The sequence below is a fragment of the Camelus dromedarius genome, chromosome 10 (assembly GCF_036321535.1).
Source record: "Camelus dromedarius isolate mCamDro1 chromosome 10, mCamDro1.pat, whole genome shotgun sequence".
Classification (NCBI taxonomy): domain Eukaryota; kingdom Metazoa; phylum Chordata; class Mammalia; order Artiodactyla; family Camelidae; genus Camelus; species Camelus dromedarius.
This window is the reverse complement of record NC_087445.1, coordinates 68,372,811-68,396,907: the sequence shown is the minus strand read 5'-3', so window position 1 is coordinate 68,396,907 and position 24,097 is coordinate 68,372,811. Positions and strand designations below refer to the sequence as shown.

Here is a 24,097-nt window from a genome sequence, read left to right as displayed (position 1 = left end):
GGCTGGTATCCCTGTGTCCTGAGGAAGCTCTGGGGGAAGGGGTGGCCTCAGGCATCTTTAGCATACCCTTTTGTAGGGGTAGAGGCTGCGGGGCTTAGAGCAGTCAGGGATTTGACCCCTGGCCCACTCCCAAACCTGTTACCATTTGGAACCGTGAGCCCAGCTCAGCCCCTTCCCCTCAAAAGCAGGGCTGGAGGTAGGCTGGTCACAGGCATGCACAGGCCTGCCAGGTCCATGGAGCAGGGCTGCAGGTCACCGGTGATGCTGAAGGCTCTCAGACTCCAGGAAAGAAGTTCAAGGAGACACCTGAAACTTCGCCCACACAGACCTTTCATTAGCAAGGGCAGAGCCTCGGAACCTGCCATCTGTTGGCTGCGTTGGGGAGGGAGACCTGGACCAAGAACCCAGAGTAAGCACCCAACCCCCCCATCTGCCTATTGTTGGCCACATCCCCCTCCCTGGGCTGCGCTTGAAAATGACAGGTACCCAGAATCCTTAGGAACAAGAGGGGAAGACAGCTTAGGGCGCCTCAAAAAAGAACAGCCCAGCTTTTATACATTGGGGTTCCACATAATGTCTTTTCTTAGGTACCTGCAAGAACACAGGTTTGCAAAATCCCTGACTAACCAAGGCACTGACTGTGGCTAAGCCGTTGATACCAGATGATTCCTCCCCCTTCCCCAGCTGTCATGGAGAAAGTTGGGGGGAACGTGGTCCCACCTCCTACAGGATAAGGACCAAGCAAGCCCCTTAACCTAGGGTTCAGGGCTCTTCCCATCCCAGCCTCAGCTGACCCCCCCCCCCCCCCCGTTTCAGCCGCCTACCCCTTCCCTGGCCCTCCATCACCACGTGGCTCCACCTCAGATTTGCCTCCTGCACCCCTGGAAGCTGGCTGAGACCCCAGGGGGAGCTAGGTAAAGTCAGCCTCCAATCTAGAAGTGGAAAAGGGTCTCCTGGCCTTGGCATAGGGGGCACTGGCCTGGGAAATGGGAAAGACCAAAGGACACATCTCCAGGTCAGGGACAAAAGGTCTCTGTGCCGCGCTCAGAGGCCAGGCCCTCAGGCGGGTGCCCTTCAGGGATCAGAGATCCCAGCAGTGTGACGGCATCACCAGGGAAGGGGCTGGGAGTGAAGTGGCCAGTTCCTCCCCTTCTGTCCGCAGGGCCAGCCGCGACACAGTGGCAGTGCACCTGCCTCAGCAAACAACCCTGAGGGCTTCCTGCCAGTCCTCTCCTTGAATCCTCCCAAAGGTCACCTTAGGGAGGTGACTGGTCTGCAGGAGAAGGAGTGGCCTCACCAGGCAGCCTGGAGAGGAGAGCGCTGGCGCCGCTGGAGGAGCTGGAGAACCACAGGTGGGCTGGCAGGGCTGCTCCTCCATCCTCATCACTTTTGGCCTCGTGGTGCCCCTCGGGGAGGCCCCTTCCCTCGAGCGCCCCTCTCCCTTCCCAACACCTAGCAGGATGACCCGGCAGCCCCTCACAGCAGGATGACTTTAACGACCTCCAGAGTCCATCCCCGTTGTCGTCCACGCAGATCCTCACGCCAGCCCTGTGAGGTAGGTGGGGGCTCTTTCCCCATCTATACAGGCAGGTCCAGAGGAGGAAGGCTGCACGGGCCCAGACACCCGCATGGCTCCTGTCAGTCTGTGTTCCAGCACAGGGTGGACATAGATCTGCCTGCAAGAGCATTTGCTCTGGGAGCCAGGAGCCCATGCAGACTCTGGCTAATGCTCCTTCCCTCTCCTACCCCTGCCCCCGCCCCCATTTCACCTGCCTCAGGATGGGGGCAGCCTCTGGAGGTGGGAGAGGCTGTGGGAGCTGGGGCTTTGGTCCTCAGGCAAGCTGTGGCCCGGCCTCTGGGAGAACACAGGGCTCTGGGCTGCCCCTGCCCCAAGGCTGGGACAGTTGTCCCCACAGCCCAGCTGCCCCTCTGTGGGGCCACCTGCACCCACTACACTGTCACATGCACACACAACAAAGACGTGGACATGCCCACGAGCACCATCTGTAACACTCACACTGGTATCTGCAGATTGACAGTCCCAGGTATGTGCGCGCGTGTGCACACGGCTGAACACATCATGTGTACCCATGGGTGCCCCTCCCTGCAGAGCCATGTGCCTGCCAAGGCCAGACCTGGGAGATGGAGAATGTCCACAACCTCGCCAGGCCCCTCTCTACTTCCCTGAGTGCGCCCCTTCCCCTCAGTCCATGATGGGGCAGAGGCAGGGGCTCCCAGCAAAGGGGACACTTCCCCAGCAGGTCTCCTGGGCCCTGCAGCAGCTCCCCAGGGCCCGGAAGAGGCAAGCCATCTCTCTGCAGGCCCCCAGAAGCAGCTTCCTTGGGTCTCCAGGTAGAACTGAGGACCTCACGGGTGCTGGAGCCGCAGACAGGTGGGCCTAGATGAGTCTCTCCTCAGGTGGCACCTTGAGGACACTGTCCATCTCCAGCCGGGCTCCAGCCACCTCCTGCTGGCTCGGGCTGTAGGTGCCCTCTGACTGGCGGCGCTTTCTGGCTGCCAGGATCCCTGAGAGGAGGCCCAAGAGGAGGAGGAGGAGGCAGGCACAGGCAGCAGGCACTGCCACCTCCAGCAGCGGGAACGGCAGTGGCAGTGGCAGCCCCTTCTGCAAGAGATACAGTAAGACACCTAAGGTCATGAAGGCACGGAGACCCCCACGCCCTTCAGCAGAGAGGAGAAAAGGAGGCACAAGGACTTGCTCAGAGAAAGGCATTGCTGGACGCAGGCTTCCCCGGGAGGTAGTGAGGGACCTGGCACCAAGGGTATGCAAGCAAGTGCCAGGGAGCCACCTATCAGAGCGCTGCAAGGGGGTTCCTGTACTACAAAGGGGTCCTGGCTAGGAGGAGAGAAAACACGTTTACTGAACGCCTGGAACGAGCTCAGCACCTTGTTGGGATTTCATGGAAACATTACAACGATCTGATGAAGCAGGAGTGGGGATACTCCCCTTCTCCCATGAGAACAGGGATCTTTGGTTTATTTGGTTCACTCATGGATCCCAAAATGCAGAGCAGAGCCCTGCACAGTAGGCCCTCGATAAATATTAGGTGAGAAAATTGAGACTTTGCCCAGATTCCCACAGACACATGACTAGTGAGTATCGAGCCAGGACTGGCACTTCCCCCATCCACCCCCAAGGCCATGCCATGCCCATGCCAAGCTCACACCACCATCCTTCAGTCTTGAATTCCAGCCAAAGGCCCTTCCTTCACCTGGCCAAGGTGAGCCTCAGTGCCCAGCCCCGCCACCCCACCTCCCTGCACGGCCTCCCCCTCCCCACAATACACTCATCCAATCTGAGATGCTGGGCCTTGATATCTCCCCATCCCGAAGGGCAGTCTGGTTTTTTTAGGTGTCTGTAGAGACCATGCTCAACCCCAAAGTGGGAGGTATCTCAGGCAGTAGCAGGAGATGCTCCCCCAGCCAGGGGGCCAGTGCCAGGCATGAGCTGGGGCTGACAGCAAGCTCAGAATTCACCAGGGTCGGCCCCTACCCCCAAAAAACTCAGACCAGACTCTGGGGGACCCAGGAAGCCTCTCTGTCTCATCACAGATGCCTGGGATGCCTCCATCAACGATTCTACCTACCCAAACTCTGAAGCCCCAGAACCATAGATTCCCAGGAGTCCAGCCCCAGGGTCTCGGACTCACAGCCCTCCCTCCATCCCATGACAGCTCTCAGCCCACTGTGACCTGGGCCCCAAGTCTCAGCCTCCAGCCCTGAGGAAGGTGCCCAAGACTGCAGAGAAAAGTTCATCCCAGCCCTGACTAGCCCCTCCCCAGCCTCCAGCCCTGGGTGCTTCTGGGGGAGCTATAAAGCCATTTCCTCCCTGGGAAGAGGGAGGGTGGAGAGCCAGGGGCTGTAAAGCTCAACTTGAAAGGAAACATTCCCCACAAGCAGAGGGGATTTTTGGGTTTATGACCTGGGCTGTCAGAACCCTGTGGAGATCAAGGCTCCTCCCCAGGCATCCCCCCTGCCAGTGCCCACTCCTGGCTAACTTCTGGCTGGCCCTGCAGAGTCTGCTCCACCTCTTGGTGGGGAGGGGGGCCAGAGGAGGTTCAAGCTCAAGCTGCCTGCCAGCCCCCATCTATCTGGGCCCCTCCTCAGCTTAGCGTCCCTAGGGTCAGGGGCTGCCTTTACAGCAGCCCAGCCTTCTCTGGCTCAGAATCCTGGGCTCCCCAGATCTTCCTACTCTAGAATCCTGGCTCAAAATCCGCTGGAGATTACAGGCTCTTATATTCACCTACCCAAATCCCAGAATTCCAAGGCCCCGTGGGCCCTGAGTCTTGGTCCCAGATCAGACTTGGTTGAGCCCAATTATTTCACTGCCAGTCTGCAGAGGGATGGTGGGGACCCCCAGGCTCTCCCTAGAGTGAAAATACCTCCTTTGTGGGGGACGTGGGCGAAACCTGAGTCTCCTTTCTCTGCTCCTCCCCAACCCACGACAGGGTTGGTTCAGGAACAGTTCCACAGATGCTGTACACACACCCGGCCTCCAACACCATCTCACTCAAGTCCAAAACAGGGCACCTGCCCCCTCCTGGCATCACTCACCACCACTTCGCAGAACTGGCCTGAGAACCTCGCACTGCAGACACATTCATATACCCCACCAGCTGCCCGGCAGGTGCCCCCATTCAAGCAAGGGTTGGCTTCACAGGGGATCTGACACCTGGAAGACAGGGAGGATGGTGGGACTCAGAAAGCTGCTCCTTCCTGTGCTGCCTCTGTTCCCCCAGCTCCTTTACCTCCTCAAACCCTCCCCCACCCCACACCTACCCCCACAGGCATCAAAGGTCATTCATCCACTGTCCCCAGCACTGTCCCTGCCTGGCTGGGCCCTGCCAGGTGATTGAAGTTGAATGTGACTTCCATCACCCACTACGTGCCTTCACCCCAGCATTCATGATTGAGAATGACTTGCACTCCAACAGAAAGAAACAAAGGGGAAGCCCTTTGTAAAGGAAGCCCCCTGGAGATGCTGACTCCATCTGTGCAGAGTGGGCCCAGAACCTGCATTTCTGCAGTCTCCTCGGGGGTTCCTGATGCAGGTGGGCTGAGCATGGGGCTCTAAGAAACACCACCAGGCAACTACTTCCCAGGAGGTGCCCGCAGGACACAAGGAAAGAGCTGAAGTGACAGAGGTGGACTGCCTGGCACTGTGACAACAGTGAGGCTGAGAAGGTGAGCAAGGATCCACACCTCCCGTCACCTGCCCTGGCGGGAGGGGATCCAGAGGCCCACTCTTCCCAGCTCTCCACACTCACCAGCCCACCTCCTAGGTCCCTGGATCCCAGGCCCACTTCCCAGGCCCCTGGACCCCAGGCCCACCTCCGGCCAGCAAAGCTCTCCTGGCAGCTGCAGTTGGCACCCTGGGGCCCACCCTCGCATGGGCCACCACTGAGGCAGGTGATATTAAGGCTGCATTCCTCTGGTGGGACAGGCAACCTGAGGAGAAAGCACAGAGCACCCCTAGGACCTGGCCCACCCCCACGCTCTGTGTGACAACCGGCAACCTCAACCTCTGCACTGTCATCCAAGGAATTCAGGGCCACCTCCTAGAGACCCTGCTGTCAGTCATGGAAGTGGTGTCTGAGGTGGAAGGGGTGGGGCCAGGGCCACCACTCTGCTGCTCCAGCCCCACCCCCAACAAGGTGTACACTAGGCCCCGGCTGAAACCTCCCCAGGCTCAGAGTTCTCTGAGGAGCTAGTGAAATGTAAGGACTCTCCTGGGGCAAGAGCATGTGCCTAGACATAAAGCTTGGGCCTGACATTCTTTGGGGGAGAGGGGGAGTCCAAACTCTGCCAGTCAGCCCACCATAAGCCTGGCTCCAAAGGAGGGGTAAGTCGTAGCCAGACTCAACAAGGGAAGCGGCCAAGACTCGGCCATCTCACTCTGCCCCTGACGCCCGGGACTGAGGGGGGTGAGCATCAGTGGTGGGCAGCTCGGCAGGAAAGCCTCTAGGTTTTCTTCCAACACTAGCTCTGGGTTCCCCAACCCCACACCCACCCGCAGACGACAGCGTGTTTATCTCAAAGTCAAATTTGCCCAGGTGTCCTGTATTTTATCTGGCAACTCTAGGGGACTGTTGTTTCCAAGTCACAGATAAGAGCTTGGTGGCTCAGAGAAGGGACATGGCTGGCTCAAGGAACCAAGGCATCCGCAGCCAGGCTCCTGAACGAGTCTGCCCCACCTACCGTCCCCAGGGGCCTCCCCCTCCTGTCCCCACCCCTGTCCCGGAACCCACCCCCCACCCCCGCCCTCGAGCCTCCCAGACCCAGGCGCGGCGCACCTGCAGCGCGAGTCCTCGAAGCCAGGCGGGCAGCGGCACTCGAAGCGGCCGTCGGGGTGTGGGTGGCAGCGGCCGCCGGCGCAGGGCGCCGAGCGACAGGGGTCGACACGGGCCTCGCAGCGGGGGCCCTCCCAGTCCGGGCCGCAGGCGCAGGCGAAGGCGTCGAAGAGGTCGCGGCAGGCGCCGCCGTGTAGACAGGGCGAGGGGACACACACGGGAGCGCCGTGGCAGCCAAGGAGCGGGGCCGGCGCCCCGGGCCAGGCCGAGAAGGGCTCCCGGGAGCCGGGGGCCGCGCTGGGCCGCGGGCGCGCCAGGGGCAGCGGGAGGCCGCCGAGGGCCACGCGGCCCAGGCAGCCAGTGAAGTTCTCGGCCAGCAGAATGCGCGCGGCGCCGGGGCCGCGCAGGAAGTCCAGGTCGCCGGCCAGGCCGCGCAGCGCCACGGGCGTCGCCGCGCCGTCCAGCCACAGCAGCCAGCGCGACGCGGCGGCCGCCGGGCGCTCCATGGCCAGGCGCACGCGGTGCCAGGTGCCGTCGGCCACGCGCGGCCCGGGCGCCGGCAGCATAGCGCCGGGCAGGCCGGGGCCGCTACGCACGCCTGCCGCCAGCGAGCCGTTGCGCACGGCCAGCCAGACGGCCGCCGGAGCGCCCGCGGTGGCGCGCAGCAGCCCGGCGTCGGGGTCGCGCGTGCGGAAAGCCAACGAGAGACCACTGAGCGCGCGCCCGGAGGCGTTGTGCCCGCTGAATTCGGCTGGGGGACCCTCGCGGAACGTAGCCTCGGCCACACCTGCGGGGAAGGGGAGTGTCGGTGGACGGCTGTCGGCACCCACGCCCAGCCCAAGCACTGGGATGACGCCGTCTGCCGCCCCCACCCTCCCGCCATCTCGAGAAGGGGGCGGGGGCACATACACCTACCTATCATCTAATCCCAGGAACTGTTGCCCCACCTCATAACTCCCTACCTTCAGAGAATCAGCTGCAGGCTGGGGAGACCTACCCTATCATACTGCACCCAACCTGCCCTCCAGGTCACAGATCGGGCAATAATAACCCCTAGAAAAATCTGCCCCCTTCCCTCCTCGTTGAAGTTGCTGTGTCATCACTGAGGCTCACTCTTCACTGCAGTCATCTTGTTAAAATGCTAATCACGGCCTTCTCCTGGTGGCCCTCCCATGGCTCCCCACTGTCCCTGATAGTCTCAAGCTGCCTGGCCTAGCATTCAAGACCCCTAGCAAACCTGCACTTGTATTTTAGTTCTTATAAACCTCAGAGCCTTTGCATATGTTTTGCCCCTTTTCCTGAAATGTCCTTCCCTATACCAGGTAGAGTCTTATTTGGCTTTGAAAACCTAGCAGGTGCTCGAAGATCCTCCTCCAGGAAGCCTGTCCTGGGCTAGGGCTGCTGGCATCCTGGTCCACTGTCTCTGAGCCCTGAGAGTAGGAGTGGGGTCTAACCCAGCTTAGATGTCCAGCACCCAGCATGTGGGCTGCCCAGGGCATGTACTCACAGACAAAGCCATCAGGGACCTCCTCACAGGTGGCAGGTGGGAGACAGGGCCGGCCAGGACACCACAGCTGCTGGCCACACGTAGGCCCTGTGAAGTTGGCAGGGCAGGTGCAGTGGAAGTCATTCCAGGTGACAAGGCAAGTCCCACCATTGAGACAAGGATCAGGCTGCAGGAGAATCAGGGGAGGGACTGGCTCAGGCCTGGGGCTAACATCGCCCCGCCATAACCATCCCTGAAGTGGTTCTTCATTGAGCACCTACTACAGATACATTACCTCCTCACAAACAAATAGAAAAGGTACCAGCATCCCCATTTTAAAGATGAAGAAACTGAGGCTTAGGAGAAACCACTTGTCTAAGTCACCTAGCCAGTAAATAGAGGAGCCAGAGTTCACACCCAAGCTATTCCAATTCCAGGGCTGGTGCTCTGTTCATGAACCTGGGTGTCTGTCCCCCAAGCAACTCCTATAGAAAAGCTTGGGTCAGGATGTCTTCTCTCAGACAAAGACTGAGAGGGGAGGTGTGGGGACTACCAGAGGGCAGGAACAGCTGGCCAGAGAGGAGATGAATGTGAACCCTACTCTGTCTCTCTCCAGCACTGGACCTTGGGCAGGTGCTTCACCTCCTGGTGCTGACCAGACCAGTAGAAGAATATGCTAATGCCCAGTGACATAGGGTGAATCCTGGAAAAAGGACCCACTCCCTTCCTCTGGCACTCACACTGCACATGTCCTCGGAGACACAGCCCATGGTGAGGTTCCAGGACTGCCTGCTGCCCAGCCCACTGGGCTGGCTTGAGTTCCCCAGCAGCGGCCGAAAGAAGGGGAGGTGGAGGCCGTTGAGTCTCAGGTCCTGGATGCAGCCTCGGAAGGGCCCACCCCAGGGCTGGGCATCGGCTGGGAGGAGCCTCCCACCCACTAGCACCTGCTGCCCCAAGCCCTGCAGCTGGTCAGTCCCGAAGCTGAGCGTCACCAGGTGGCGGAGGCCGTCATCCCAGCGTCCAGGGAGCACCAGAGCAGGACCATCCAGCACCTCAGCCCGGATCTGGCCCTCGCTCAGGAACACTGTCAGGCCAGCTGCTGAGTCGTTGGCAAGTTGGAGCAAAAGGCCGGCAGGTTCCCGAGTGCGGAGGAGGAAGGACACGGTGAGGTTGGGGCCTGGCGGCTCGTCAAGCAAGAAAGAGGCTGAGCTCAGGGTGCCCCCCAAGCCAAATGTGGCAGCAGGAACCTCTGCAGGGAGAAAGGGTGCCAGGCATAAGGCCTGCGGGCTGGGGGAAGGTAGCCCCTGCCCTGGGGCCCACCTGGCTCGTTCCTCACCATCAGCGCATGTGGGACCACTATAGGGCCGGGGGCAGTCACAGTGGAAGTGCGTCCACAAGTCCACGCATACTCCTCCGTGGGCACAGGGCAGAGGCTGACACTGCTCCCGGCGCCCGCAGCCCAGGAGGACGTTCTCGCCGAGATCCTCAGGCAGCAGGAGGTGCCCATCCACGTGCACGTCCTGGAGGCAGCCTGCAAAGGCCGCACCACCCAGCTGGCTGGAGCAGAACCCAGCAGGCGTCGGGCCCGGGAATGCCGTAGGAGGCAGGGCCACAGGACTGGAGGCCACACAGAGGTGGGCAGGGCAGCCCTCGTGCCAGAGCCGCAGCTCCAGGACCCCAAGGCGGAGCATCACCTCCACTCGGTGCCAGTGGCCATCATTTAGCGGCAGGTCCAGCAGCCTCAGGACGAGCACATTGTTGCCGTGGCTCCAGAGTGTGGCATGAAGCGTGGCCCCCACCAGTGCCAGCTCCAAGCTGTCCCGACTGTCAGAGCGAGTGGCCAAGACACCAGCAGGTATTGTGGTACGAAACCTCAATGCCAGACCCAGGGAGCCACCAGCTGGCACTGAAGCCTGCACAGGGTTCCCAGCCACCACAGAGAAGGTGGTATTCTGGCCACAAAAAGGTCCATGGGTACCAGGTGGGCAGCGGCAGACGTAACTGTGGACCCCTGACTCAAAGGTGGGGATGCAGGTGGCAGCCAGTGGGCAAGTGTGGCCCTGACAGCCAGAGAGCTGCACAGAGCAGTCATGCCCACCCCAGGCCTCTGGGCACCAGCAGATGTAGCCCCCCACCGTGTCTTCACAGGTCCCACCATGGAGGCAGGGCTCCGACAGGCATTCGTCCACTTCTTCCTGACATGTCAGGCCTTCAGGAGAGAGCAGCCCAAGTGTCAGCACCCAAGGCCAGAACCACAGTCTGGACCCAGAGCCTACCTGCCTCTGAGGACAGGGATCTCGGTAGCTATCAACCAAACCTGTTCCCAATTCACAAAGGATTTCTCACGGTCCCCTGAAGTCCCTGGAGGCTGGAATCCCAGATACTCCTTTCTTTAGTGTATCTGGTGAGCCTCCAGGCCCAGTGGATACAATCCCCAAGACACTCTCCAATCCCCCTTTCCTCCCACCTCACCTTTCCTGCCTCACCAGCTTTCTGAGCCACACAGAAACTGTCCCCTGGTTTGCCAGCCTTTAGAAACCCCTCCAACATCCATCTCTACCAGTAGCCATATTTCTAAAGCATCACCTAGCCAGGTTTCTCTGCTGCTAAAGGTCCAATCACTCACCCTGGCATTCGAGATCCCTCACAGCCTAGGTCCTACCAGGGGTTCAAATTTCAACTCTGCTCCCTACAAACCTTGAACTGCCTGTTCCTCCAAGCATTTCCTGGAAAGTCCTGCCTATGGGGCTTTGCTCACACTGCTTGGAATGCCTCGCTTACCTTGCCTTTCAAACTTCTACTCATCCTGCAAAGCCCAAATTCAAACAGCCAGTCCCCCAGGAGGCTTTCTCTGACTCCCAACTCCAAGCTACTATGTCACTCCCAACTCCGTGCCCACTCCCAGGCACAGCTCCTCAGAACACTGTACTGAAAGTATCTGTTCTCTCAGCTGAGATTCCTCCAGGAGCCTGGGTATGCCCTTGGTGCCCAGCCATGGACCTGGCATGGCCTTTGTAGATCAAGTGATGAAATGGAGGGAGTGGGGGTGGGTGTATGCATCTGTGGCACTCGAGTAGCCCCTCGCTCTAGCCCCCCGTTCCTCTGCCCTAGGACCCCCACACTGGCTGTGAAAGGACCACCTCCCCCTCCCCCCAGGAGCTCCCATGCCAGGTGCTCTGGCCCCAGCTTGGGTCAAGAGGCCACAGCCCAACCCCAGCTCAGCCAGAGCCTCCACAAAACCACCAAGGACAGCCCTGCCCCAGACCCCAGCCAGAGGAACCTGAGCCCAGAGAAGCCACCAGGATTTGAATCCTGGCCCTGGTCAGCCCACAAACACCACAGCCTCCTCCTGGGGACAGCCAGCCCCACCTGCCCTTGCCTGAAGCCTCAGCCCTGCATACCTGCCAGGAGCCACAACACCCCCAGGAAGGTCCACAGAGCCCGCAGCCCCATTGCATTTCCCCACAGATGGGCTGAGAGTGGCCGGCAGGTACTGAGGCTGGGGAGAACAGCTCCCTGCCAGGCCCGGCCGCCTCCTTCGGAGCCAGCTCAGGAATGCCAGGCACTGGCCTCCCCCACACCCAGCACAACCCAAAGGGAGGATGGGGTGGACAGTGGCCAGGAGCCCAGCCCCACAGCCAGGGCTCCCCATCCCGTCCCTGACCTCAGAGGTCTGACCTCCCTGTCACCCAGCAGCTGAGCTCAGCTTGGAGAGGAGCTGGGCTCCCGCTGACATGGGTGAGCCCGTGTTGGGGGGGGGTGACCCTCCCTCTCTAGAGCCTCTGTCACTTCATCTGTAAGATGGGGGTTTAGAACCCCATCCCTCAGGCCATGGTGAGGAGGAAAGCAATGCAAGAACATTCTTCAGAGGCAGGGCCTGCTGTGGTGGGCACACTGTGTGCCTGGCACCCACGATGCCACCGCTTCTGGGGCAGGACTCAGGGAAACTCAGCCCATGGGGGCAGCAGATGGACTCCCAGGGTGCCCAGGGCTGTTGGCCACCCAGGAGTGGGATGCTGAGCCTCAGCATCTCTGGGCAGGTGAGGGTGGAAAGGACAGTGGCGACCACCACCTCCTTCCCCTGGGCAGAGGAGCCTGTGCCCAGGACCTGTGCCAGGGGGAGGAGGCCGCCTGCCCGAGCAGGAATGTGGGCGGGTGTGGGGGAAGTGACACAGGCATTCCAGAGGGGGCAGGGACACTCAGTGAGTGTGTGAGGAGTTCCTCGGGCTCATCAATGTCCTGTGGGGAAGGATGCCTGGGTGTCTGTGCATCTGCTGGACCCAAGGCACAAAGAGGCTTTCTGCACACCCACTGCCTGCCTAACAGACCCCAGCTCCCCGGAGGTCAAGCTCATCCTTCTCCAGACACTGCCTCCCACTTTCCCTGATGCCCCCCACCACACAAAAACAGCTTTTACCTCCACTGTCCGGGCCCAGCTGCCCAGTCCTCCCTGCCGGCCCCTTACCCTCCGCCCAGCCCTTCCATGTCAGGTGTCTAGGGCCCTCTTTGCCCGTCACTCCACACTTTCTCCTGGACAGCCTTGGCTGCCCATGACCCTGATTGCCAGGATTACACTCCTGACCCCCAATCTCAGGCCCCTCTCCTGGGCCACTGATCTGGAATCACCAGTCCCCACACAGGCTCCTCCTTGTGGGCGCTCCACGGACACTCAGACTCAGTATGGACAAGGCTGAACTCACCATCCTCCACTCAACCTCGCTAGTCCAGAAACCCATTCGGCATCCCTGACACCTCCCACTCACACCTGGAATAACACTCAGGACCTACAGAGTGTCCCTCGTAAATATTTCTCAGCCTCCATTCCAAGATATTTGCTCTCCACTCCCACCTCAGCCCTCTCACCTGTTACCTGGCCACCACACCCACCTCCTCCCTGATGTCCTTGTTCCTCATTGGCCCAGCCTCCACATAGCCAGGAGGAACCTTCTCACCCCAGGCCCACCAACTCTGACCTTGCCCTGCCCCAGTGCCCACCCCACCCAGGCACCTGCATAGCCCTCCGGACAGTGGCACTGGAAGCCATTGGGCAGGTCCTGGCAGAGGCCTCCACTGAAGCATGGCCGTGAGGCACACTCGTCCACGTCCACGCCGCAGTCGTTCCCTGCAAGAAGCCCAGCTGTGGTTCCCACCTGCTCCCTCAGAGCCAGACTGGAACTGGAAGGGCCTATTTTACAGGTAGGGAGACTGAGGTCCGGAGAGAGGTGCTTGAGCCCAGCCGCAGTATCTCTCCCTCGCATCTGGACACTACAGACCTGCTTCCCTGGAAGGGGGTGAGGAGGCTTACCCTCAAAGCCCGGAGGGCAGCGGCACAGGAAGCCAGCAGCATGGCGGAAGCTGAAGGCACCTGGAAAGGTGGCCTGAATGCCCCCGTAGAGGGTGGGGTCGGAGCGCTGCAGGCACTGGCCCCCGTTCTGGCAGGGGCCCGCTGCACACTCGTCCTCATCCACCTCGCACCGCTCACCGCTGTAGCCTGCGGGCACACGCACGTGGGCATCGGGTCACATGGGGTCACTGGGCAGCACTCCTCGCCCCTCTAAGGCCAGCCCAGGGCCAGGCTGGGACAACAGAGCAGAATATGGTCAAGGATATTCTGAGGCAGGGACACACTGAGGCGGGTAGGAATGACCCAGGCAGCCTTCAACAACATCATGTTACTATTATTACTAGTATTACCGGGCGCTTCGCACGTGTAGGGCCCTGTGCCAAGTTGCACCTTTACTCTCCTCACAACAAACAGCACGCGAGCAGGTGCTGTGATTAGCCCTATTTTGCAGATCAGGAAACCGAGGTCGTATGTACACACTTCGCTTACTTCACGGACCTTGCGTGCGCACAGGCGCACAACGCCCCGCCCCACCCACTCGTCGCCCCAGGCCCGCCGGGTCAGCCGGCGCCCCCGCACCGGGGAGCGCGCATGCGCCTTGCGCATGCGCACGGGTACACACACACCTGGCCAGCAGAGGCAGCGGAAGCTCCCGAGGCCCTCGAGGCAGGACGCGTTGTGCGCGCAAGGCGCTGACGCGCACTCCAGCACCTCCTGCTCGCAACGCGCACCCTCATAGCCCGTATCCGCGCAGTCGCACCGGAACCTGAAGGAAGGCTGGAGTTGAGCGCGCGCCCGACCCTCCAGCACCCAGCTGTCGCCTCGCGAAACCCCGCCTGAGGGCACCGGCCGCCCGCTTACCCGTTGACCAGGTCGTGGCACACGCCCCCGTGCGCGCACGGCTGGCTGTGGCACTCGTCCAGGTCCAGCTGGCAGCGGGCGCCCCCGTAGCCCGGCGCGCACACGCAGCGGTAGGAGCCCACGCCGTCCAGGCACGAGCCTCCGTGCTGGCAGGGCGCCGAGGCGCACTCGTCCACCTCCGCCTCGCAGGTCACGCCTGGATAGGGCCCGAGACAGACAGACAGATGGACGCCCAGAGAGCGCGAAAGAGGCCAAGCCAAGCTGACCCGACACCTGCTCCAGCAGTGGAGCGTCAGGATCCAGAGACAATCCGTTGGACTGTTCATCAAGAGCAGGTGTTTCTTGCGCCAGCAATCGCAATGGGGTGGAAACAACACGCACATCCCAGCACCCGTGAGCTCACGGCAGTCTAGTTCAGGAGACGGGGATTAGGTCATTACTACATAAATGAGGACTGAGTTTTAATGTTAATTAGCTCAACAATGGAAACGTGCTGGATTGTGTGAAAGCAAGAGCCAGGGTCTTGGCCTGGGGAATTGGGAGTTAGGAAAGGCTCCTTGGAAGAAGAGCCTTTTAAAGGATGAGGGGGCATTCGCTCGACTAGATAGGGGGCTGTGCAAGCAGTTTTATTCCAGAGACACTACTGGTCAAGACCTGCTTGGGGCAGGGGCATGATGCCCCAGGGCAGAGGCACTTGGAGGGTCAGGAGCAAAAGGGAGAGCCGAGGAGGTGGGGCAGGGGTGGGAGCTATCAGTCCTTGGGGGCTCAGTGACACGATTTGGGCTTATCCTATAAGTTTTAAAACAGTAGCTGAGTTACACCTGGTCCTCCCTATATTTCAGAAGGCTCGCTCTACTGAGTCTTTGCAGAGGATGTAAGGAGGGACCCTAGGGAGGAGGGATGTACCCCGGTGAGAGATGCTGGAGCAGGGTACCCAACTCCTTCAGGTTTTCCCTCCACTGTCTTGCTTTTAAAACTGAGTCCTGTGTCCTGGGAACCCCCTCAGTCCTGGACAAAACCAAGACGGTTGGGAGGCCCTTTGGGGAGTGGCTGTGGAGATAGAGGGAGATAGAGGATCTCAGAGTTTGGAAATGTACTGTCTGAATTCATCGTGGAACGCACATGTCACTGTACACTCCAGTGGCCCTGCCTCTTCCCCCTAAGTAGGATTGGTCATGGGGGGCCAGGGACCCAGCTGGCTCCAGCTGGAACCTTCTCCCCTCACCGGCTCAGTGAGCACAAAACACTGCCCCCTCCTTCCTGTGACCCAGCCCTCCTCCCACCCTTTGTGCCAGGGGGAGCCAGGCCCAGGCTGCCTGGAATCCCAGCCTCCCCCGCCTGGCTCAGAACAGAAGGAGGAGGAAATGAATCACAGCAGACACTGCCCCGACTCACATCCACAACTCACCCAGAAAGCGTTACCCAAAGCGTCCGAGCACCACACATCCAGGCGCACACACATCTGCTGGCACCACACACACATTTGTTTCCCACAAATGTATTCAGCCAGCCCAGACACCCATGGATACTGGCAGACACAGGCCCTTTATGTGACCTTCACACACACAACTAGGATATCCAGACACCTGGACTCTCAAATGATGAGAAGGGCACACGGAACCCATTTCCAAGTTCATTTTCATCTATGTGCCAAGATCTGTCTTTCCACCATATGCCCCCTCTCTTGGAGCCCAGCCCCCTAGTCTGTACCCCTTACTCTGAGGTGACCTTAAAATGCCCTGTGTCCTCAGAGAGAGTCATCTGAATTCAAGATTGACTAGAACCTGGAGTTTCTGCACTGCAGGCTCCCACCTGCCCTAGACCTAGTCTCCGAGACCTGTCCCCAGTTGCGCCCTCCTTCCTGCCTTTTAGGCACTTACTCCAGGATGCTCTTGCCTTGGAGAATGAATGGGACTGGGACAGGGCCATACTCTGGAGGAGGGAACTGTCCCCCTCAGGACCAGAGAGATCCCTAGGGGTACATCTACATTACAGTTCAAGCAAGACCACCAGTCTCTCTATGCTGGAGTTGTGGGGGCTACCCACAGGGAAGGGGGTCCACATTACAACCTGAACCATACCAGGGCTGTTCACACTCTAGAACCAGTGGCTGAGCCACCAGTATCTATGCTGCAGCCTGACAGGTCTGCACATGAGCAGATGCTAGAAATACTGTCCAGACGTGTCCTCATTACAGCCAAACCAGGCATATCTGCACTCTAGTCCCAGAGATGCCTGAGGGGTGTCTCCCCTCCCAGCACCAAACTGAACCCTAGAGGGGACTGAGATAACATTTTCCAGTGCCCATTCTGTGCCAGGCACTGTGCCAGCGCTCCCACACTCACAGTCTCATCCAGAGCTGCCAGCTTAGCCTGAGAAGCATCAATTCCACAGCAAGACCAAGAGTGTCTATACCCGAGAGCTGCCAGGGTGTTTGGGGCTGTCTCTACGCTAAGGTCAAAGTTGCATTCATGATTTAACAACTCTGAGCCACTAATGGGGTCAACGTCGCACACGCCTTCGGGGGCAGCCAAGGCCATTACCTGCATAGCCAAGGGGACAGTGGCACTCGTAGCGATCGGCTAGGTTGCGGCAGGTGGCCCCATGGAGGCAGGGCCGGGACGCACACTCATCGATGTCCAGCTCACACCGTGGGCCCTGGAATCCGGGCACGCAGTAGCAGCGGAAGCCGTTGGGATCTGGACCCTGGGGCACACACAGAGCGCCGTGGTGGCAGGGCTGGTTGGCACAGCCCCCAGGCTCCAAGGGCCCACAGGTGTAGCCACCGTGCTCCATAGCCTGGCACTCGGTCCCTGGAGCGCATGGGTCTGAGGCACAGGCACCCGGGGTCTCCGAAGGTACCGTTCCTGTAGAGAGAGGAAACTGGCTGGGCAGGGTGGGCAGAGGCTGCCAGGATAGTCCCCTCCCCACACCCAGGCCCATCCCCAGATCCCAGAGTCTGAGAGCAGCAGGCGTCCATCCATACTCTGGAAGATGGAGGGAGGGCCGGGGTCCACAAACCAGGTCCCAGCAGGCTGCATACGTCTCCACCTGGAGCTGGGAGTGATTTCAGGAGCTCCTCTGTAGCAGAGAAGTAGGACCCGGGAGGCCTGGCTCCCCGGGCAGGAGTAGTGAGCAGACACCCACTAACCCTGTGAGCTTTGTGCTCCACTGTCTCAGCGCATCCCTGCAGTGCCCATTGGAGGCAGGCACTGTCATGCCTGTTTTACAAGAGAGCAGGTCCAGGCTCAAGAGAGAAAGTGAAGATTCTTGCCGGGGGTCAGACAGCAAGTTAGTGCTGGGTCATCCTTCAGGGTCTGATCGTGCATTTCAACCCCACCTAGGGAGGGGGTCCCCAGGCTGCTGCCTCCCAGGAAGGGGCTCCTCCCACTGCTCACTCCACAGCTCCTGCTGGGGGTCTAGTAACTCCATCCCTGCGTGAAACTGGAGATGGAGGACTTCAAAGGCCTCTCTCCACACCCCTCCTCCCCTCCCCACCCTGCTGGCCTGGGAACTTCTCAGAGGATCCCTGGCCCTCACTGTATCCGCCATCAGCAAATGCAAGCGGCCAGACTGGCCAGGGTCACAGAGTACAGGGCAGGTATTGAGACCTGCTGATTGAACTAACTCCTGGCTCTGACTACGATGTCTCCACGAGGCAGAGCTCCCTCTGTGAGAGGGTCACCTCCTGATCTGGAGCCCACTTCCCTCCCTCCCTTCCTAAGAGCATGTCAGTGTCATGCCGGTGTAGGAATCTTGAAGCTTTGAAGTCAAACAGCCTTGGGTTCAAATCCCAGCTCAGCCAACTAGCTACGAGACCTTAGGCAAGTCATTTCTCCTACTGAGCCTCTGTTCCCCAGTTTGAATGGGGAATGATAACAGCACATGCCTCATAGGATGTGGAAGGATGGGAAGCCTCAGGGACAGCAGTCAAGTGCCCACTCATGGTAGGAGCTCAGTAAGTGATGGGGGAGGGGGGCCGCCTGCAAGAAGGAGGCACACCCCCCAACCTAAGAGGTGCCCCTCCCCCACCCAGGTTGTCATCCAGACACTAACCAGGCCCCAGAACAGCTTCAAGCCCTGCGCCTCCCCTCCCCCACCCGGTGAAGACCCCAAGATAAGGCTCAGCAGCCTCTCAGGCGTCATCCACATTCCACCAGGCAGGGCTGTCCACTGGCCAGCCCCCACCCTTGCCAGCCAGGGCCAAGCAGGATCAGGGACAGGGAGACAGAGTTACTGACCAAGGGACCCAGGGAAAGAACCCAGCTGTTGGCCCCACCCCCCAGCTCCCAAAGCACCTGGTACAGCCCCACATGGGCTCATTCTCCCAAGATTCCCACCAGGAGGGGTGGGGGGCAAGCACCCACCCAGGGCCAGGCATGTGGCAAGGGGGGCATGAGGTCTGAAACACTGTGAGGCCAAGACAACCTTCTAGGGGGGTCCACAGACCCACTCTGCCCACAGTTCCCCTCCTCCAAGCCTGGGGTCCACAGACCAACTCTGCCCACAGTTCCCCTCCTCCAAGCCTGGTCCTACAGGTGAGGACATGAGGGCCTTCCAGGCAGCTTGTCTTTCTTTTCCCCACCCTGAGCCAGGGTCTGATCAGTATACAGCCCAGTTTCCCAGGACTAGATGGTCTGATGGGGTGGAAGGTGGTCTGATGAGGTGGAAGGTGGTCTGATGGGGGTGGAAAGATGGTCTGATGGAGGTGGAAAGGTGGTCTGATGGGGGTGGAAAGGTGGTCTGTTGGAGGTGGAAGATGGTCTGATGGAGTGGAAGGTGGTCTGATGAGGGTGATGGATCAGGCTCTCTTAGGAAAGGACACAGCTTTGGGCATCAGACCCGGCTAGTATCTGGGCTGCAAACAGTGCCCACCTTGGGGGTGTCATGAGGAGCCACTGAGGGGACGTGAATGAAACCCTGGCACACTGTGTTCGAGGCCCCTGGGCCCAGCACACACAGTCCAGGAGGAGCTCAGTTATCACAGCTCCCGCTGTGAAGGGCCTTTGATTTGGGTCCTGTGCCAACAGGCCCTTCTTTTAATCCTGACACACTGTCACTCCTCATCTGTGTGACGCCAGGGACCCTACCCCAATCCGGAGCCTTGATCCCCTATTCAGAGCCCTCCACTTAGGAGCAGGCTGGGGAGACAGCGCCTGCGGGGACAGGGGAAGGTGCTTCATCACCGTGGGGGCAGGTGGGCCGTGACCCCAGGTGTTGGGGCCCCAGGAGCCAGAGTCTGGCCCCAAGAGGAAGGAGTTCCTGCAGGCAGAGCAGGAGGGAGCGGTCTGTCCCAGGATCTATGCGGTGGCACCCAAAACCCTCAGGTGAGGGCCAGCCACCTCTCCTGTGGCTCCATCTTCACATCTACCCTAGGAGGCCGGGAGTGCCTATTATTCCTTTTTCACACTTGAGGAGAGTAAGGCTCAGAGATGAGGCGATTTCACAGTCTCCAGAGGGGCTGGAATTCAGACCCAAGTCTCACTGCTCCAGAGCCTCCATGCCAGGGATGGGGGTCGGGGCGTGGTTCCAGAATCACCCCCAGGACCTGTATTAAAAATGTGGATTCCTGCCCCCATTCCAGGCCCAGAGATCTAGAACCGTTGGGCCTGGGGCCCAGAATCTGCATTGCAATGTGATCTCTCAGGATTCCTGTGCACGTTGAGACTGGGGACTAGTGCAGACCCTGGGCTCTCTGTCTCCCAGGAATGAGCCCAGAAGGCCAGGCTAGCCCAGGGCTGAAGGCAGGAGAGGTGAGGATGGCGGGAAGGAGGGGCCCTCCGGGCCAGGCTAGAGGGGCGTGGCCTGTTGCCGGGGTGATGAGGGGCCTGTGCTTATCTTTACAAATCCCTTCTGACCCCTCAGGCTGCCTGGGACGACCTGGCAGGGGAAGGATTAGCCGACACCTGCCCCTCCCCTTGGACCTGCTGCCCTGCCCCAGGAAGGCCCGGAACCCACCTCTGGGAAGGGAATCTTCTTGATGGAAAGGACAAGATTCTAAAAACAGCAACCATTTAGTGAGTGAGTACTGTGTGCTCCGGGCTGTGCTGCACATCTTGTGTCTTTTTTTTAATCACATTATTGCATTTGATTCAAACTGGAAAAGGTGGGTGCCGTTAAGAAAACTAAGCGTTTTCTAACTCAGAGAGGTTGATAAACTTGCCTAGGGTCATCCCTCAAAAAGCTATGAAGCAGATCGTTTCCAGACTTCAGAGAAGTCCACACCTCCCAGTGCATGTGAAATTCCCACTCTGCAAACTCTAACTGGCCAGCCACGTATCGTCATTTTAGGGCATTCCAGCCCCGCCTCACCCAGGCACTGAAAGGGTCTCTGACTGCTTGTCCAAGAGTGGAGGTTCCAGTATCGGCCCGGACAGAACGGGCAGTCCTCCCTGTCTACCCAGAACCCAGACGCTTGCGATCCCACGGGGACTCAGGCCTCAGGCCTCGCTCGGTGCTTAGGAAATCCTACTTTACATGCATTTATAACGGGCCTCGTGATGACTGCCAATGCCTGATGGGGAGTGTTTACTGAGGACGGGTTTTGTGATGCTTCTCATCCTGACAAGGCAAAAAAGAGAAAATGTCCAGGAAGCCACCCCAGATCTCATAAGCTGGGCCTCTGGTAGAGGGAGAAACACTGTTCATCTGATAGCGCTGAGCCCCAGGGGTAGGACCGGACAATGGTGCGGCCACCTGAGACAGGGCCGTGGGGAAAGGGCTGAATTACTCTAACAAGGCAGGAGAGTTTGGAACAGTCTTTTACAAAAATGCGTATCACCTGAGGTTAAAGGGCATCATGTTGGTAATCACAGCAATCCCTGTCACAGGTGCGCTGCCTGCCCTTTGCTGGGCATGGGCGCGTCCCAGTGTTTCCAGACCAGGGTCTTAGAATGGCGGGGCACAGAGGCACTTCCTGGAACAGGGGTGAGACAGAGCAGGTGGGGCTCCGGGCTTGCCACCCAAACGGGCCACTTTTAACTAAACGACCAGCAGGCCTCTGGCTTCTGTCTAAAATTTCCTTTGAAACGGGGGTCTCTGTGCCAAACCGAAGTTGGAAAACCACTGCATTTTCTTGTCAAATTCTTGCAGCAGCCCTCGGAGTGAGCTGGCTTGCCCCCTTTAGACAGAGGCACAGAGAAGAGATGTGACTTTACACAGACTAGTCCCATAAGCGGCTGTGAAATCCTGGCCCAGCTGCAAGTTAGTGACCCTCTCTGGGCCTAAAGTGTAAACTGGGGGTATCGGAGTCGACCTCATGGGGCTGTTGTGAGAATTAAATTCAGTCCTGTTAGTCCAGTAGCACAGAGCCTGCCACGTAGAGGCTGATGGTATTATTTATTCGTCAACAAATCTGGACTTGGGGCAAACACTGACTCTGCAACAAGCCCCGACGTTAGGGCGCTTGTGTGTGGCTCCCCGCTCCCTGCCTCTGTCCTTCAGGCTCCCACCCAGCTCTGGCTGGAGGAGGGGCCAGACTTGGGAACTGGACTCGCTGCCCCTTTGTCAGCCTGGCTCCCTGGGTGTGCAGGGAGTGGGGAGGGGCAGGAGAGCCCGACGTGCCCCATTGTCCTCCAAGATGCTCAGCGCTCTCCTAGCAACCAGCTGGGCCTTTGTGGCAGAGCGGGCCAGGATGGAGGGGCCCCGTGCAGGGCCCGGCTGGGGTGGGCAGCAGAGCCATGGGCCCAGGGCATCCAGAACCCCCACCCCCTCTGGGATGGAGATTACTTTTCCAGTGACACAATCCCCAGCCCCGCTCTTCCTGGCAGCCAGGCCTTGGGTCCCGGCAGCCAGAAATGCTCTTTCCCACAGCGCCCCAACCCCAGCTTTCATGGATCCCTAGGGAGGGGCTCCCTGAGCAGAAATCACAGGGGGAAAGGCTCGCCCTGGGAATCCCAGCGGGGCTGCGTTGGGTGAGTGTGTCTGTCTGTGTCTGTTCTCTTCTGTAGCATCCGGCTACTTTGTGTTCACTCTGCCCAAGGGTCACTCGAATGTACATTTGAGTATAAGTGCATACACGTGTGCAGACGCCGGTCAGTACATGTAGGTGTGTGTGCACGAGTGCATGCATGGTAGGACTCCACGTGCCTGTGGACACCAGTTCACATGTTGGTGTGTGCCATGTGTGTGCCACACGAGTGTGCAGGGCTGCATGTGTATGTGGTACATGCACATGTGCGATTTGTGTGGGCGGGTGCGTTGTGCATTTGTGTGATGTGTGTGTGCACACACATGTGTGTGTACATGCATTGTAGGATAGGCGACAGACACTAGGTCCACACACCAGGACTGCATGCCCCTTGTGCAGAGAGCAGGCCACCAACTCCTCTCAGATTTGCCTCAGGGCAAAACCCCCATCCCTCCCTGAGCCTCGGTTTCCTCCCCTGCAAAATGGGGCCCTCGTCCTCCCCAAGGTCCCTGCAGAGAGGAGACGAAGGTTTTGTGAGCCGGGCAGTGAGAGGCCGCGGAAGGCCCCAGGTAGGGTCCTGGGGGGCGTTGGCCCCGCACCCTGGGACTCTGAGGCAGAGCCCAGGCCACCCGCCTGCTCTAGACTTCCCAGTCTGGCCCCGTAGCTATAGTGACCAAGACAAAGCGTCCCCGGACCCCCCAGGAAGAATTCCAGACCCGCGTGCACACAAATACCCTTGGACAAAAGCATAAACCTCTTAGCGAACAGCGTCTGGCTTCAGGAAGCCCTTTTGGCTTGGTCTGGGAAGGACAGAGAGGGGCAGCAGTAGACACGCATGTTCCCAAGTGCCCAGCCACCCCCCCAGGGACCCCAGAGCACCCCCAGCCCCCGGTGCAGGCAGGGCTAACACACAAATGGAGGGGATACAGGCAGACTCCCAGCACCCCTGGGTCTCCTTCCCTCTTCCCCCCTCCCCAGTCCACTGGTCTGGGGTCTGCTGCCCCCACTCCATGTCCCCAGGTCAAGAGCAAAGACACAGTTCAACCCACTTGATAACTTACGGGCCAGAACTGCACAGGGATACAGCTCACCACACCCGGGGAGCCTCAGACATAACTCCCGGCTTGTGCGGGACAGCTGTCCCACCTCACAACTTAAACGCACCCACAACCTGCACCCCATAACCTGCACACAAGTCACATCAGAGCCCCCAGACTTGGGCCTCACAAGCCAGAACACCCCAGCCCCAGGAGCCCTCCCTTACAGGGTACAGCATCTCTCCCAAGACACACACAACCCACTCGTTGCCCAGACCACAGCCGGCCACCGTTCCCCCCACGAAGTCCTCCTCGACAGTACCAGCTCCAGTGGCCCACGGCAGGCACCCCTCTGCACCCCACAGTCAGTCCCGGCACCCACATGGACGGCCCCAGGGCCTGGGGTGTCTGCTTTGGGGACAGACCCAGTCCCAGGCCCCCCAAGGCTTGGGCCCCAACTCACCGGCAGGGTGGGCGAGGGCAGGGGCCCAGAGCGGCACTAGCAGCAGCAGGAGAGGGGCCGGGGGCCCCGGGTCCTGGGTCCCAGGCCTGGCCAGCGCCATGGCAGCGCCCTGCTCAGCGGCTGTGGGAACAGGCGGCCTGGCTGGCTCCACACCCCCCTCTCCCTCCAACCAGCACTAATGCTGTGGACAGAGGCCCGGCCCCGCCCTCCTCCCCTGCCCGCCTCCTCCCCCACCCCGCCCTCGCCCCCGCTCCACCTTGAGCGTGGTTCTAGAGGAGGGGTCTGACCCACCCCTCTCCCCGAGCCCCAGGGCTCCAGACCCCAGATGAGGCCTCAGGAGCCCCTGTGGGTCTGACCTTGTCTCGTGCCCACCCCTCTCTCCCTCCTGACCTGCTCCCCCCTTCCTCCCACCTCTACGTCCTGCTGCCTCAGCCTCCTCAGAGAAGTTTCTGTTCTGAGAGGCTGTTCTTCCCGCCAGATGATGCCAGCTACTCCCAAGTCCCACCCTGCTGCCCCCCTCCCCCATCTTCTCTCGGCTGGGGCCTCCCTATCCCCGCCGACCTGAGCTCCCCTTCCAGACCTCCTCTCTGCTGGAAGCCCCCGCCCCGCCCACTCAGTTTGTTCCTCTCAGCCTGCCCGTCCCAGTGCTGCCCACCTGAGAAGGAACCCCCCCACCCCCCACCAAGCCC

General features: G+C 60.1%; 1 protein-coding gene across 1 annotated transcript; it reads right to left on the bottom strand.

The window, feature by feature from the left end:
* Positions 1-2,321: 2,321 nt before the first annotated feature.
* Positions 2,322-23,566, bottom strand: CRB2 (crumbs cell polarity complex component 2). The gene is made up of 13 exons (XM_064490503.1): positions 23,409-23,566; positions 16,543-16,866; positions 14,000-14,195; positions 13,765-13,904; positions 13,100-13,285; positions 12,803-12,916; positions 9,131-10,003; positions 8,535-9,043; positions 7,816-7,981; positions 6,312-7,095; positions 5,350-5,466; positions 4,573-4,690; positions 2,322-2,623 (listed from the first exon to the last, which is right to left on the bottom strand). The coding sequence occupies exons 1-13, from the start codon at positions 23,506-23,508 to the stop codon at positions 2,399-2,401; spliced, it is 3,852 nt and encodes a 1,283-aa protein (XP_064346573.1). The 5' UTR covers positions 23,509-23,566; the 3' UTR covers positions 2,322-2,398.
* Between the last annotated feature and the right edge of the window lie 531 nt (positions 23,567-24,097).